Below are 15,700 nucleotides of genomic sequence, written 5' to 3' on the forward strand. Positions count from 1 at the left end.
CAACGATTTCTCTAGTGTCGGCATACCAAATTCGCTGGATATAGCCAGTCACAGACTGGCTGTATATTGGCCAGAAAAACGGGTGCACGTAGCCAGCTGGCGGAGTGTAACCTGCACCCCTGTGGCGCTGAGAGGGCAGGCTCCGCCGGTACGGCGCAGCCACGATGCACCAGGCCCTGGGTGGAATCTATCAACACAACCAGCTCGTCGGGGCCTACGCGACGCCAGTGGCTGGGCGAGGAGCAGAGCCGGGCTGCTCTACCGAGGCTCGGGGAGAGTTTGAAGGGGAGGCAGCATGCCGGGCAGAAGGGGGAGGGCTAGGCCCGGTAACGCGCCCCTGGGCACTGCGGCGCCCATGGCCGTGACGACGCTCCGAGGGGTGAGATTCCCCCGGAGGTGGAGTCCCCGGCCGGCAGCCTGAGGTGGGGGATGTGGGAAGCTGGCCCCACCCGCTCACCCCTTACATCTCGCTCCGCCAGGTCCTGCTAGCACCTCCCCTCAGCGCCCGTTCCCCGCGCAATTCCCTCATCCCACCGGCTCTCGGCCGGCAGCCTGACAGGGCTCTCGGCAATGGATTGGCGGGGTCTCGGACCGGGGCGCATGCGCACTGTGTAGTAAGCGGCCCCGCCGGTCACCCCGCGCTGTTCCGCCACCCCCAGCCATGGCGGACGAGGAGCTGGAGGCGCTCCGCAAGCAGCGGCTGACTGAGCTGCAGGCTAAGCATGGGGTAAGGGGCTGGCACCGCTCGTGGACACCGACTATGAACTAGTTCCCCCTCCGCCTTGACAGCCCCCACCGCTACCTCCTCAGCTTCCCCCCATCCGGTCCAGACAGCCCCATTCAGCCTCCCTCCCCGGGGACCCGACAGCCCCCACCGCTCCCTCCTCAGCCCGCCTACACCCCACAGTCCTGGCAACTCCTCTCAGCCCACCGCTCCTCAGGGCCCTGACAGTCTCCCTGCTCGGGCCCAAAAGCTCCCCCGACACCTCTCTCCGGTCCCCTCCGCTAGCCCCGACAGCCCCCCCTTCACTGGGGCCCATGCACCGCTCAGCCTGCCCAGGGCCCGGACTAGGGTGACTTGCTGCCCCCTATTTGAAAGGAGGTCCCTTGACCATTTTAAACATTAAATTGAATGTTATGATAATTGCATGGTGTACACGAGGGAAGTAGAAAAGTACACTTGGGAGAAAAACACTAGATAGGCTAAGGGAAATGGTGTTTCCCTAAAATGACCTTTAAAATAAAGCGACCATTATTGTCATCTGACAAAGGTGGTCCCCTTAGCCCACCCATACACCCTGGGCCCAGACCACTCCCTCCACACCTTATCTGCCTCCCCAGGGACCAGACAGCTTCTCCAGACACCTGATGCCCAGTCCTTGTAACCCAGATGGCCTTTTTGCCAGCCTCCTCCTCTCCTTCAGGGCCCATGCGGCTCTCTGCCCTACCCCTCATCACTTCCAACAAACACCAGCAGCCCCCATTCCCCTATTCAGGCTCCAAGGACCTCGTCTGGGTAGTTTCCCCACCCTATTTCAACTCCTGTTCCCTTGGTCCTCCACCCAGTACCCAAGCAGTATCTGTCTCTTCTTTCACAACCACTAGACATGTTGCACGGTTCCCTTGGTTTTCTGAAAGGCCAGTCAGTGTTTTTCAGAACTGACGTATTGAATGAATTAAAAGAGTAAACAGAAGCAAACCTGCATTGCTAGAAGGGTTTTAAGAAACTGTGGAGTTATAGAATAACTTGTATATCATTGTCTTTGTGAAATACTTGGCAGGGGAATATAAATACCAAATTGGGTAATGGGATGGCCAAAGGAACTATTCATGTACAGTGTAACTAATGGAAATCTGCTTTGTACTTTAATCACATGTCTGATATGAAGTGTTTAGGGGTGGGACTCTTCTTCCCCTTCCATTAATCTGTGTTTAATAACTTCCTTTTAAGAAATTAATAGGCTGGGAAAAGAACTTGAAGAGATGTAACCTGTGAAATCACTTTCTTTGAATAAAACATTCTGTTAAAATAGAACAGGGCTATTCTATTGTGTACATAATTTTATTTTGAAAAATTGCAAACAAAATTGTTAAGTAGGAGAGAAGATAGACTTTTACAAATTGTTTAGAAAGCAACACTTTCAAAAGCCTTTCTAGACTGGTTACCACTGTTGCTGCTGCTTGTAGTTTGTTCATAGGTTGGGAGTTTTGAAGATTTCAACTTTAATTGCAAGCCTAATTTAGGGAGTTTGATGTCTGTAGCTATGATCTACGGCAGGCTGTTGGAAAGCTCACCCTTCTGCCTTCAAAGATCACAAAGCTGCCCCAAACCTGCAACTGCCTTTATCTGGGCGAATCCAGTTGCAGGATTAGGGTACAAGTTTGCTCCACCAGGACAAACAACCATGGATCACTCATCTGTTGGAGCAGGCACTTTACATTCTCAATGTCTAAACTATGGTAATTGTATTGTTGCAGGCTTGTCGGTCCCAGGATATTAGAATGACAAGGTGAGAGAGGTAATATTTTTTTTATTGGACCAACTTCTGTTGGTGAGAGAGACAAGTTTTTGAGCGACACAGAGCTCTTTCTCAGGTCTGGAAAAGGTACTCGGAGTACCACAGGTCTGGGAAAGAGTTCTGTTTAGCTCAAAATACTTGTATCTCTCACCAACAGAATTTGGTCCAGTAAAAGATATTCCCTCGCCCACCTTGCCTCTCTTAACCATGGTCAGGCAGATAATTTCGCTTTAGCCGGCTTATTTTAAATTCCAGTGAAATACTAAGATCTGACATCCTGCACGGAGTGTTTTCTAAAGGGATTGCTAAAGTTTTTATAAAAAGAAAAGGAGTACTTGTGGCACCTTAGAGACTAACCAATTTATTTGAGCATAAGCTTGGTCTGTGTGTATAAAAACATCATCTGTATTTTCCACAGTATGCATCCAGTGAAGTGAACTGTAGCTCACGAAAGCTTATGCTCAAATAAATTGGTTAGTCTCTGAGGTGCCACAAGTACTCCTTTTCTTTTTGCAAATACAGACTAACACGGCTGTTACTCTGAAACCTAAAGTTTTTATGTAATTCTTGTCTTACAGGACCCTTCTGGTGATCCAACGCAACAAGAAACCAAACAGAGGTATGAATGTGAGCTGTTGATTTTAGGTAGCATATTCATAGTCAAATGGTTTTGAATTTCTATCAGTTCATGTTTTTAAACATTAATTGCAGTTCCTTGAAACACTAAACTGGGTTATTTTGTTACAGAACAGCCAGTAAATCAACTGCTAATAAGTCAAGGGGTTTTATCTTTGGCTCTTCACTTATGCAAAATTTGGGAGTTTTGCCACAGATGCTTGGAATTGGGCCCTAAATTATTTAGAACCTGTGCCTGTTAGTGGGAACTGGATCAAATCTTTAGTTTGATTTTGTCGGGCGTTGTGGCTTTTTGGGGTTTTTTGTTTTGTTTTTACAATCTCTAAAAACATTCTTTTCCTACACCTCAGATAAACATTAAATTTTCTTCATTTTTGTGTTAATCTGTCATACGTAGCATCTGTACCTTCTTGAATGATATGACGTTTAGTCCTTAAAAATAATTTGTTTTTTGTTTTGATAATACAAAGTATTCAGCAGACTTGGTCATCTTGCAAGATGCTATGTCTGATGCTTGAAACCATAGTTCTATTGTGTAACTGAATTTTCATTACAGGGAGGCAGAGATGAGAAATAGCATTTTAGCTCAAGTGCTCGATCAAGCAGCTCGTGCCAGATGTAAGCATCCATGTATTTTGCCATTAAATAAAAATTCTCATTTTTACTGTATTATGTCCCCCTAAATCAAGGCCTTAAATAGAATGCATAGGAGATAAATGCATTCTTTTATTTCATCTCTGATGATGGAAAAATAATAAGACTAATGCTGTGGATTTTCAAATCACTAATATTTTTTAAAAACTGATCATGAATACACACATGCTGAAAAGCAAATCCTCAGATGTGGTGGTTTATTCTAGTGGGAGCAGGAATTAGTGAATTTGTGCTTGTGAAAGGTGCCAAATTGATAGCCTGCTTAGTCTGAATTTCTCTGTTTATGGGGAGAGCATGTGAAAAGCATAGCAAGCAGAAGTGCCAACATCCCTATGTATCAGTGTATCTTAACCTTTATTTAGAGGGGCTCAGCTCTAGTAATGAGAGAATAAATCAGGGTCTCTGCCAAGACTGCATGCAAGGATGAGAGTTGTCATGAGGAGTTTTTGTGATACGGATGTTTGTTCATTAGTAAATTAAGGGTATGTCTACAATACAAACCTAAGTCGACCTATGTTAGCTTAATTTACAGCCACCGCAGTAATTACTGTGGTGGTGCATGTCCACACTACCCTCCATGGGTTGGTGGTGCGTCCTCACCAGGAGTACTTCCACCAACCTAAGAGGGGGAGTGCAGAGAACTGAGAGCCCGGTATCTCAGCTTTGCTGGCAGCTCCCTGCCAGGAGCCTGGCTGCCCAACAGGCTCCTGGCAGGCTGCCCTCTCCCCCTTCTCCACTGGGGACAAGGCTGCCCGGATTCCAGCAGGTACCACTGGGGCTTCTCACCCTGGCTTCCATCTGGGAGCCGGGGAGCAGGTGGGCTATAGCTGCCTGACTTTCTTGCCATGAAATTGACAAGACAGCTGATGTAAGGGATGTAGTGTCTACACAAATACTGTCGCCCTAACTACACCAACATAAGCCTTACACCTCTCATGGAGGTGGACTTGTTATGTTGGTGTAGTAGGGCATTTACATTGGTGGGAGGAAGGCTGTAGAGTGTACACTGACAGAATTAGGTCAACATAAGCTGCTTTATGTTGACCTGTGTACTGTAGACTACCAACTTATTTGTATGCCAAAGATCATCTATATAAAGTGGTAACAAATTGGTCACAACTGATTTAATTTAGATTTGAACCAGTACCTAGGAGTGAAAGGCATTTTCGTCCATTGCCAATTTCCCATAACAAGATTTTAATTTGTATGTATTAAAAATGGAGGTGGTGCTTGGTAGAGGAATGTGGCCTTGTTATTGATCTGCAGCATTAAATTTAGTAGCAGGATGAAACACTGGTAAGTATGTAGGGTTGCCTTCTTGTAAATAGTAAGAGATTTGAACCCCTAACAAATTTTTAGAAGGAGCATAGTTGGAGAGTCTTGCAGTTTTGTATAAATTAAAACTATTCCCTTCAATTCATGGTTCTTTCATACCCTAGCATGAATTTAGGACTAAATTGTACAGTACCTTATTCACTTCTGTTGTATTGTAGTTGGAAGTAAAATACAAAAATGAACAGTGCCTATTTTTGTTGCAGTAAGCAATTTAGCACTTGTGAAGCCAGAAAAGGCAAAAGCTGTAGAAAATTACCTTATACAGATGGCAAGATTTGGACAGCTAGGTGGGAAGGTAAGTTAAATTTTTTATGTTACTCTAGCTCTTGTTTGTCTGGTCACTTTCAAACCAAGTGTTCCCAATGAAACAAATTGAGAAATTTAACACTGAAGTGTATAAAATTTTGTATTACATGTGACGGTGTGAGCTACAGCATGTATCTGAGTGATTCTCAAATCCTTAAACTGTGTGTGTGTATGTACATTTGTATGCAAACACTGTCCATACTTATTTAAAAACATTTATGATTTAGCTGTCTTTAACTGAAGTGCTTTTCTGGGGTGGAGAAGTGCAGTTTAATGCCCAGGAAGACAGTCAGCCTTGCAATTTAAAGCATTTGTTCTCCTTTGTGACATTGCCTCCACAGAGGCCACTGACTCAGCTGGGAATTCCAGAGTTGCAGGTACTGACAGCTAACCCACATTATACCAGCTTCCACAAAGACAGGGGCTACCTTAAGCTTCACCTCAAATGTGATAAAACTGTATTGTATTTTCATCTTAATCAATTTTGCTACCTGGGTGGCTTCCCAAAGTATCATAAGCATCCTGGGGAAGGGAAGTTTCTATACCCTGAATGTTAAGAGCTATTGGCTGTAAGTCTAAGTGAATAAGATCATGTAACTAGTCATTGAGAACTAGTGGACATTCTAGTGTCTCACCATCAGGGTTCACTCATTTTGTTGGATGGTAGCCCCGTGAATCTACAGTGTGTTATCCAAAACATTTAGGGTTGGTACTTAGAATTCAATTCACAAATTACTGTTCTTTCAATAGTGCAGCAAGACCAAATGCTGATTTTTAGGAGGGCAGTGCTTCTCAGCCTGACTTCTGAGGGAAGCCTCTCCCCACTCCAGAAAGCAGCTTTAATTAAGGCTTCTGGAGGTAGATGGGAACTAAGGGACTACTAGAGGACACAGGACTTTTACACTCCCTGTAAATGAAACACAGGGCTTGAGGAAATTGCACTTAATCTATAACTGTCCAGGACCATGACTCCTGCAGCAGGGCTTTTTGAGGCAATAAAATCTGAAAACAAGTTACTGTGGATAAGTAGTCCTTAAAAATATCTGTCATTGGTACAGAAATGCTGCAAATTTCTGTGAGCCATATTGTAACTTGTTACAGGAATATCTTCTAGAGGCAGTAATATCGCATTGGTAATAGGGCTGTCAAGCGATTAAAAAAATTAATCATGATTTATTGCATGATTAACAACACTGTAAAACAATAATAGAATACCATTTATTTAAATATTTTTGGATGTTTTCTACATTTTCAAATATATTGATTTCGATTACAACACAGAATACAAAGTGTACAGTGCTCATTTTATATTTTTGATTACAAATATTTGCACTGTAAAAAACAAAAAAATAGTATTTTTCAATTCACCTAATACAAGTGCTGTAGTGCAATCTCTTTATCATGAAAGTTGAACTTACAAATGTAGAATTATATACAAATAAACTGCATTTAAAAATAATGTAAAATTTTATAGCCTACAAGTCCACTCAGTCCCACTTCTTGTTCAGCTAATCGCTCAGACAAACAAGTTTGTTTACATTTGCAGAAGATAATGCTGCCCGCTTCTTGTTTACAATGTCACCTGAAAGTGAGAACTGGCATTCACTAGGCATTGTTGTAGCCAACATCGCAAGATATTTACATGCTAGATGCGCTAAAGATTCATACGTCCCTTTACGCTTCAGTCACCGTTCCAGAGGACATGCGTCTATGCTGATGACAGGTTCTGCTTGGTAATTATCCAAACCAGTGCAGACTGATGCATGTTCTTTTTCATCATCTGCCTCAGATGCCACCAGGAGAAGGTGGTTTGGGTTCTGTAGTTTCCGCATCGGTGTGTTGCTCTTTTAAGAATTCTGAAAGCATGCTCCACACCTCATCCCTCACAGATTTTGGAAGGCACTTCAGATTTTTAAACCTTGGGTTGAAATTTAGAAATTTCACATTGGTACCTTCTTTGCATTTTGTCAGATTTGCAGTGAAAGTGTCACAACCCAATGGCCCCCTTCTCTCAGGGAGTCCCCTGGGGAGGCAGATCAACACTGTATATTGCTAACACTGTTGCAAGCATGGCAAAGCATTTTGGGGAGGGTCAAAGGTGTGCGAGTGGGGAGTGGAAGTTTTCTTTACAGGGTGTGAGAGGCCGAGAAGAAGAGAGCAGAGAACGAGTTAATTCAACACTTCAGCTAGCTCAATTCAAAGATAAGACACTGGCCCCATCCAGCCCAAGGTCGCAGCTCACAGCTGACGTTTGGCTGCGAGCTGAGAAAGATGGGGGCTTGAAAGTTGACCGGGCAGCTGTGAGAGAGAAAATCCAACTGCACAGACATGCACCTGCAAGACAGCAAGGCCAGCAAAGAAGAAAACAAAGCCCAGAGCTGCAGTCTGAAAACACAGACGAGGCAACAAGAGGGGGAGCTGAGCCAGGTGTCCCTGAAGCCGGGGTGTTTTGGGAAAGGGAAGGAGACCACAGAAAGCCGGTTTGGATTGACCCAAAGAGCACCAGGAACAGAGGTCGGGGAATGGAATACCCCCAAAGGAGCCCAGGACTTAAACCCCTCCTGAGAGCTGGAGTAATTTGGAGATTTGCAGCGGACTTTGGATGACCTGGGTCCAGGACAAGAACTCTGTCCACCCACCCCACCCCCCTTCTTCTTACGTTACACCCAGCCCTGGCCAGCTTCAGGTAGTACGTGTGTGAGTATGAATGTGGGTTAGGGCTTGGGGCGCTAACGCTTTCTTTCTTCCTTCCTCTTTGTGACGTGGGGAGCACCCATCACTCTCTGCTGTTATTTTATCATTTTATCAATAAAACTTAGACATTTGGTGTGTTAGGTCATCTCCTCCCTTAAAGATCCTGCGGCCTCAGCCTGATCAACTGACGCTTCAGGAAGATTTGTAACAGAAATCTGTCACAAAAGTGTTCTTAAAACAAACAACATGTGCTGGGTCATCATCCAAGACTGCTATAACATGAAATATATGTCAGAAGGCTGGTAAAACAGAGCAGGAGACATATAATTCTCCCTTAAGGAGTTCAGTCAGTAATTTAATTAATTATTTTTTACCTTGGAAGCATGTCCTCTGGAACAGTGCCGAAGCATGAAGAAGCATATGAATCTTTAGCGCATCTGGCATGTAAATATCTTGCAATGCCAGCTACAACAGTGCCATTTGAACGCCTGTTCTCACTTTCAGGTGACGTTGTAATTAAGAAGTGGGCAGCATTATCGCCCATAAATGTAAACAAACTTGTTTGTCTTAGCAATTGGCTGAACAAGAAGTAGGACTGAGTGGACTTGTTAGGCTTTAAAGTTTTACATTGTTATGTTTTTGAGTGCAGTTATGTAACAAAAAGAATCTACATTTATAAGTTCCACTTTCATGATAAAGAGATTGCACTACAGTACTTGTTTTAGGTGAATTGAAAAATACTGTTTTGTTTATCACTTTTACAATGCAAATATTCGTAATAAAAATATAAAGTGAGCACTTTACACTTCGTATTCTGTGTTGTAATTGAAATCAATATATTTGAAAATGTAGAAAAACATCCCAAAATATTTAATACATTTCAGTTGTATTCTATTGTTTAACAGTGTGACTAAAACTGCGATTAATCTCAATTAGTTTTTTTAATCATTAATTTTTGAGTTAATTGTGTGTGTTAGCTGTGATTAATTGACAGCCCTAATTGGTAATCAGTCTCTTTAGCATGTGAGCCACATGCTAAACAGTATGTTACAGTCTCAATAGTCAATTGAACACCTCTGCAAGCACACAAATGGGGAAGGGGAAGCAAGAGAACAACTGTACTAGATTCAATTATTTGAGTCTAAGCCACTTCTCCAAATAGTTTGTGGCTTTTATTCTGCCTTTCTAGGTATCAGAACAAGGGTTGATAGAAATACTTGAAAAAGTGAGCCAGCAAACAGAAAAGAAAACAACAGTAAAGGTAAGGTTTTTTCCAAAGGCAGCGTAAACTTGATTCAAACCTCTTATCAGACAATGCAGAAAAATAAAAGGCTAGGGCCAACAATAGTTGCTGCACATATTCAATGCTATGGATACACTATTTGTATGTTTAAGCTATATAACTGCTTAAAATATATTTAGATTCTTAATTTTACATTTTTGTTAGAAAATAGTGTGTGCATTTATTTACTAGATCATTTTTACTCATGATTTGTCAGGTTACATTTGGATGAAAACTGGAATTCAATCAGTTGCACAAAAAAACATTTTCAGATTTTTTTTGTTAAATAAAACTACCTTAAATGCACAGACTAAATAAGTTTATTAAAACATATTTTGCATTTAAAAGTGATTCTTTAAACAAAGGAAGTATCTGTAGTTTATAGCTGGCCAGCATGCCTTCAAGATTTTAGAACTGGTAGATCTTCTCATACCTCATTTTTATTCATAAATTGGAAAAGGAAAACTATCTTTCCTCCACTTTCGTCTCCTGGTTGGTTTCTCAACTTTGCATTAGCTAGTCATTGGATTGAGTTAGTGGAATAAACTGAAAGAAAATATTCTCTCTGCACCTGCAGAAGAGGCTACTGCTTTTAAAAGCAGATTCTGGATTTCAAACTGTGGTTCCACGTGCTTAGCCAGTGACCAGTTCAGATGATTGACTTCTTTAAATCTTTGGCAGCAAACATGTACTGCTTGAATTATTTTTGTAATGATTAATAGGTAAGTTTAGCCCTTAATGTAGGTTAATTTCAAATTTAATTTTACTAGAGTATTAAATTAAGTCTAATTTTGATTTATATCATAGAATTTTTTTTAATCACCCAGAATAGTACTAAAGTAACCAACAGAGTACTCAACTATGGAAGTAGCTTTTGACCACAGAAGGTGGACAGTATTTTAGTGCTAGCTATTTTTCCTATTGTCTTTGCCCTTGGTGATGCTCACTGTGAATCTGCATTACTTCTGCAGAAATAAGAGGTTCTGGAAAGTTGACAGGCTATTTAAACACTTAGATAAAGATTCCTTCTTCTAAATGTGTAGGGAGGCCAAAACTCAGCAGAACCATAATAATTCTATAAGATCGTATTTCTGAAGCCTGAATTCCCTGTATTGGGGACTGTAGCCCTGTACCTTGGAGCTGAGTTTCAGGTGGAAGGTTTGTGGGCTTGGTTTGTAGGGCCATAGGTCCACTGGTCACAAATGTTTTTACAGGGAGCAATGAGCTGTAGTGGCTACAATTCTATAAGTTATTCACTGCCCTTTCTTCATCTTGCCATGCTGGGGAGGGAAGGATTCTAGATTCCATCCACACAGCACCCATGTGGACTACTAACTTGGATGAGCATTGAGAACTTTGCCCTTAGTGATTAACTTGAGTCTTCAATCTTTGAAGCTGGAAGGAGTTGCTGTAAACTGAATTTACTGTGTTTGTTTCTAGTTCAACAGAAGAAAAGTACTGGATTCTGATGAAGAGGATGATGATGATTAAATGCTACTGTAAGATTGCTTCACTGCCTGGAAAAAGGCAAAGAAAACATATGGTATAGGCAAATTGAAAGTTCTGACAAAACATTTATATGTATTTGCTTTCTGCATTCTTTTTTTGATAAAGGTCAATAAAGAACTCATGTTCTGTAAAACAAAATTTGAGAAGGGTTTTTATAGCTTAACTTTTTGTAGTAGTAGAGGCTTGCGTGGTATGGATTTTCTCACCACTTTCTTAGCATGAACTTTCCTTTGTCCCACTCAGCCTGTAAGCTATGCTATCGGCACCTGCCACTCCATAAATTATTGCTACCATAAGAGAGGTCTTGGGAGGGCAGTAAAAGTGTCTTACGTTGCAAACAGCGGTGGGAACTGCAAGAATGTCAACTCTCTCAATGTCACAACAGTTGATATCCTCTAGTTATCCAATACCTCACTGGTTCTCAAACTGGTGGAACCTTTTGTTGGAGTCTGCAGAATAGAACAGCTGATGAACCAGTTGGTGAGAAGAGGTGGTTCTTTGAGAGGACATCTTACCATGTAGTCTGCTGGATTAAATTGTACATAGCATGTAGTTTGATTGAACCAGTTCCTTCTGGAAACTGTCAAGTTGTCTCTCACTGGTGAGATGTCTCTGCAGAATGAGGTTAAAAAGTTGAGTAGAGTGGATATTCAGTTGTGGTTAAAAATTAATTGGATAACTAATGTAATAAACTCTATTCAGGTAGTTGGTAACACATGTTCTTCATTCTCCCATTTATTAAATGGTTGGAGTTTATTTTTGTCAAAAAAGGAAAGGCAACTGCTCTAAATTCCATGTGACTTGCATGCATAAAGTAAAACAGACCCTGTGTTGTCATCTTATTTGAATATAGTTTGAAAATTTGTGGTACAAATACTGTTACATCTTGTGTGATAAGATGGAAGTGAAAAGGGGAGAGAGATTTCACTACCAGAGAAGAACTGTTTTCTGCTGTCATTTAAGAGCAACAGTGTACACCATTCCAGCTGTAATGGTTTGGAACTGATTAAAATTTTGTTTAAAAAAGTATGAGCAGTAGTGACTGTTTTTTCCATCTGTGTGAATATTGTAAAAACTTTGATTAGTACAGCTAGTGTTTGTCAATTTTGTATTTTTAACTTGCAGTCTACATTACCAACTTCCTTATTTAAAATGGCACTTAATTGTAGGCTATAGTTCTTAGCTTCCACAAAGGTGATACCTCTATGCAACTCTTCATGTTAATAATAACCCAAACATTTAATTTTAGTGCAGTGAGAAGTTAATAGAAAAGCCTGTTTTGTTAAAAAAAAATTTTGACTCCTTTCAGAGAGTAAACTGGCTTTTGCAGTAACGATGTTATTTTTGTGGATGATACTAAACTGGGAGGAGTGGTAGATACGCTGGAGGGGAGGGATAGGATACAGAAGGACCTAGACCAATTGGAGGATTGGGCCAAAAGAAATCTGATGAGGTTCAATAAGGATAAGTGCAGGGTCCTGCACTTAGGATGGAAGAATCCAATGCACCGCTACAGACTAGGGACCGAATGGCTAGGCAGCAGTTCTGCGGAAAAGGACCTAGGGGTGACAGTGGACGAGAAGCTGGATATGAGTCAGCAGTGTGCCCTTGTTGCCAAGAAGGCCAATGGCATTTTGGGATGTATAAGTAGGGGCATAGCGAGCAGATCGAGGGACGTGATCATTCCCCTCTGTTCGACATTGGTGAGGCCTCATCTGGAGTACTGTGTCCAGTTTTGGGCCCCACACTACAAGAAGGATGTGGATAAATTGGAGAGAGTCCAGCGAAGGGCAACAAAAATGATTAGGGGTCTAGAACACATGACTTATGAGGAGAGGCTGAGGGAGCTGGGATTGTTTAGCCTGCAGAAGAGAAGAATGAGGGGGGATTTGATAGCTGCTTTCAACTACCTGAAAGGGGGTTCCAAAGAGGATGGCTCTAGACTGTTCTCAATGGTAGCAGATGACAGAACGAGGAGTAATGGTCTCAAGTTGCAGTGGGGGAGGTTTAGATTGGATATTAGGAAAAACTTTTTCATTAAGAGGGTGATGAAACACTGGAATGCGTTACCTAGGGAGGTGGTAGAATCTCCTTCCTTAGAGGTTTTTAAGGTCAGGCTTGACAAAGCCCTGGCTGGGATGATTTAACTGGGAATTGGTCCTGCTTCGAGCGGGGGGTTGGACTAGATGACCTTCAGGGGTCCCTTCCAACCCTGATATTCTATGATTCTATGATGTCTACTTTTTCATTGTAAATAAGTCAAAGACGTGAAAACCCAGTACAATTTGAATCTCATATGATATCAGGGCTTTAGTCTGCAGTTGTGGGGTATACTGGTAAACTGTTAAAAGTGTTCTTTAAGTCTGCTCCCCATCTTTCTCAACATTAACCATCTCATTATTAAGGAAGGATCTTCCTTTTAGATAGGTTTAAGATGCTACTGAATTTACTTAAATTTAGTTTAAGCCATTTCCTTGCATCTCAGAAGAGTGATACTGCTTAGTATGGTGAGACCTTGTTAGATGTTTGGCTACATGTGTGTTTTCTCTGTGTGCTGTCCCAGCTCTGCGCAGACAGTTGGCACAGCAGATCTCGATCGCACTGCCCAATAACCACAGATCCGTTCGTAGCGAAGGAACTCACTCAGGTTTATTGTCACTGAAGCACGGTCCTAATGTCCTGCCTCAAAGGTTACGGGTACACTAACAAATATATGGCTGTTGCAATGGACTAGCTCAGTTAATGGCAGGACTTTCCATTATCCCCATAGCCAGCCAAAGACACTCCCTCAGACTTCATTTTATACATCAATACAAACAAGTTACATATTGCTCCTCTAATGTGATTTGTTACTGCCCCCTGACATGGGTTGTTACCATCCATTACCTTGTACATGTTGATTTGATCAAAACATCTCTATCCATCATCCTGACCTTATCTTTAGGAGGGCTCAGTGTGCTCCTGTTAACTTTGCAGGGAGGTGTTTGTATCATACTTGGTATGAGGTGTTCTGGTACCATCCTTCTGGAATGTTTGCATGTGTGTTCTTGTGCCTAGCACTGCTTTAGGAATATTTATTTCTGCAATATCAGTCCTGTTCTTGCCAGATTCTGTGAGCAGGCCCTGCCTTTTGCTCACAACTTAACTTTGCTTCATAGCAGCAAAGATTTGAATCATTTTGGGACTGAAGCAGTCATATTTCTCATATTGGGTTATAAATTAAGAGTGAGAGGTATCTGTTTCACACTTATCAAAGAGGAGAGTTATTATAGTGCAGACCTGTTCATTTCAGCTGAAAAAATAGGTGGGTTTTATATATAAAAAAAAAAAAAACCAGTGCCCTAAATGTCCTAGAACCTGCTTACTTGAAGAACTGCCCCTTCTCTGTGCCATGTGTGATCATAGTAACAGCAATGACCATCTTCAATATGAAGGAACTGCTGAGGTGATGACTTTAGAATTCACACATGCTGTTTCAGAGCAAGAGGAACTTGATCACATGCAGACCATACTGCAAATACATTGTTTTGAAGAGGTATTTGGGGAAGAGCTGTGGTGGGGAAGTCTTGGTTTGCTCGGTGTGATTTGCTGTATGTATTGCACTATATTAATGGATGGATGACCTAGAATTTAGCATAGGTGTCGTCTTGGTATTTAAAAAACTACACCCCAACCAATCAGTGGTTAGGCAGTTCTAGTCAAACATCAAAAACTTTGCTCAATGTGCCACGTCATTTTAGTGCCTCCCTGTTTTGATAACTGAAGCACTCTAGCAGTTTTGAACCATCCATCCATGTTACCCATGCTCAGGACTACTTACTATTGGAAGTATCGGAGATACTTTCACTTCTACAGGGGAGAGTTAAGATTACTGAAACTTTTGAGAAGGGAGGCAATCACAATAATAACCCAACAGACAAGGCTGAAAATGAAAAGTTAGACAGTGATTGGGAAATAGCTCAGACTCAGGCCAAATAAAAAAAAATTAATGCTGAAGCTTATTACAAATACTATTATGGGAGCTGTTTTATTAGTTGCATAGAAATAGATTTGAAGTATGAAGTATTTTGCAGTAAGTATTGTACCGTTTTGAAATTTTTGTTAGGAATTGCATCTAGTTTGCTACTAGCAAAATTTAAAAAGTTGTAACTAGTTAATTTCAGATCCACTTACATTTATCTTTAGTTTTTCCCCAAAAGGAGTAAAAGAGCAGTATTAGAGGTGTATTTTCCAAAGGAGAGGTTACAGAATAAACAACATGACAAATCTTGTTGCCAAGGCTAGTCCACATAATAGATTTATAATAAATACCTAATGAAATATACTTGGACTGTTTGAATATGCTGCATTATAAAATACCCATATTTTAATCTTAAATTTACAAATGATACCTTGCAGCATCTTCCAGCTAAACATGTCCAGGCACTCTATAGAAAATAAATTTGGCCACGAAACAACCCTATGTAAAATTAACCCAATTTTACAAAGAGTAACAATAAAGAATTTGCCATAGGTCACATTTAAAGTCTGTTTTGAGGACGAAAAGCACAATCCATGTCTCCTGCTGTAATTTAAGCATAAGATCATCCTTTTTCTCAAGTTGTTTATAACTAGAATGTATCGTATGGGGAAGAGAGGGAAGGACATACATAGAAGTCATCTAGAAAGAGGAAATATCCTGTTTAAATCCAACTGCTTCTGTAACTTTTTCCCTTTTATATGCAGGCCTTTATATTAGGTTAAAGAATAAAGCTCAAGGGGGGAA

General features: G+C 41.3%; 1 protein-coding gene across 1 annotated transcript; it reads left to right on the forward strand.

Annotated features, from left to right (window-relative positions):
* The first annotated feature begins 562 nt into the window (after positions 1 to 562).
* PDCD5 (programmed cell death 5) lies at positions 563 to 11,964 on the forward strand. The gene is made up of 6 exons (XM_073307844.2): positions 563 to 727; positions 3,098 to 3,138; positions 3,712 to 3,773; positions 5,348 to 5,439; positions 9,334 to 9,405; positions 10,867 to 11,964. The coding sequence occupies exons 1-6, from the start codon at positions 662 to 664 to the stop codon at positions 10,915 to 10,917; spliced, it is 384 nt and encodes a 127-aa protein (XP_073163945.1). The 5' UTR covers positions 563 to 661; the 3' UTR covers positions 10,918 to 11,964.
* Positions 11,965 to 15,700: the final 3,736 nt, after the last annotated feature.

Source organism: Lepidochelys kempii, chromosome 12 (genome assembly GCF_965140285.1).
Source record: "Lepidochelys kempii isolate rLepKem1 chromosome 12, rLepKem1.hap1, whole genome shotgun sequence".
In the NCBI taxonomy this organism is placed as follows: domain Eukaryota; kingdom Metazoa; phylum Chordata; order Testudines; family Cheloniidae; genus Lepidochelys; species Lepidochelys kempii.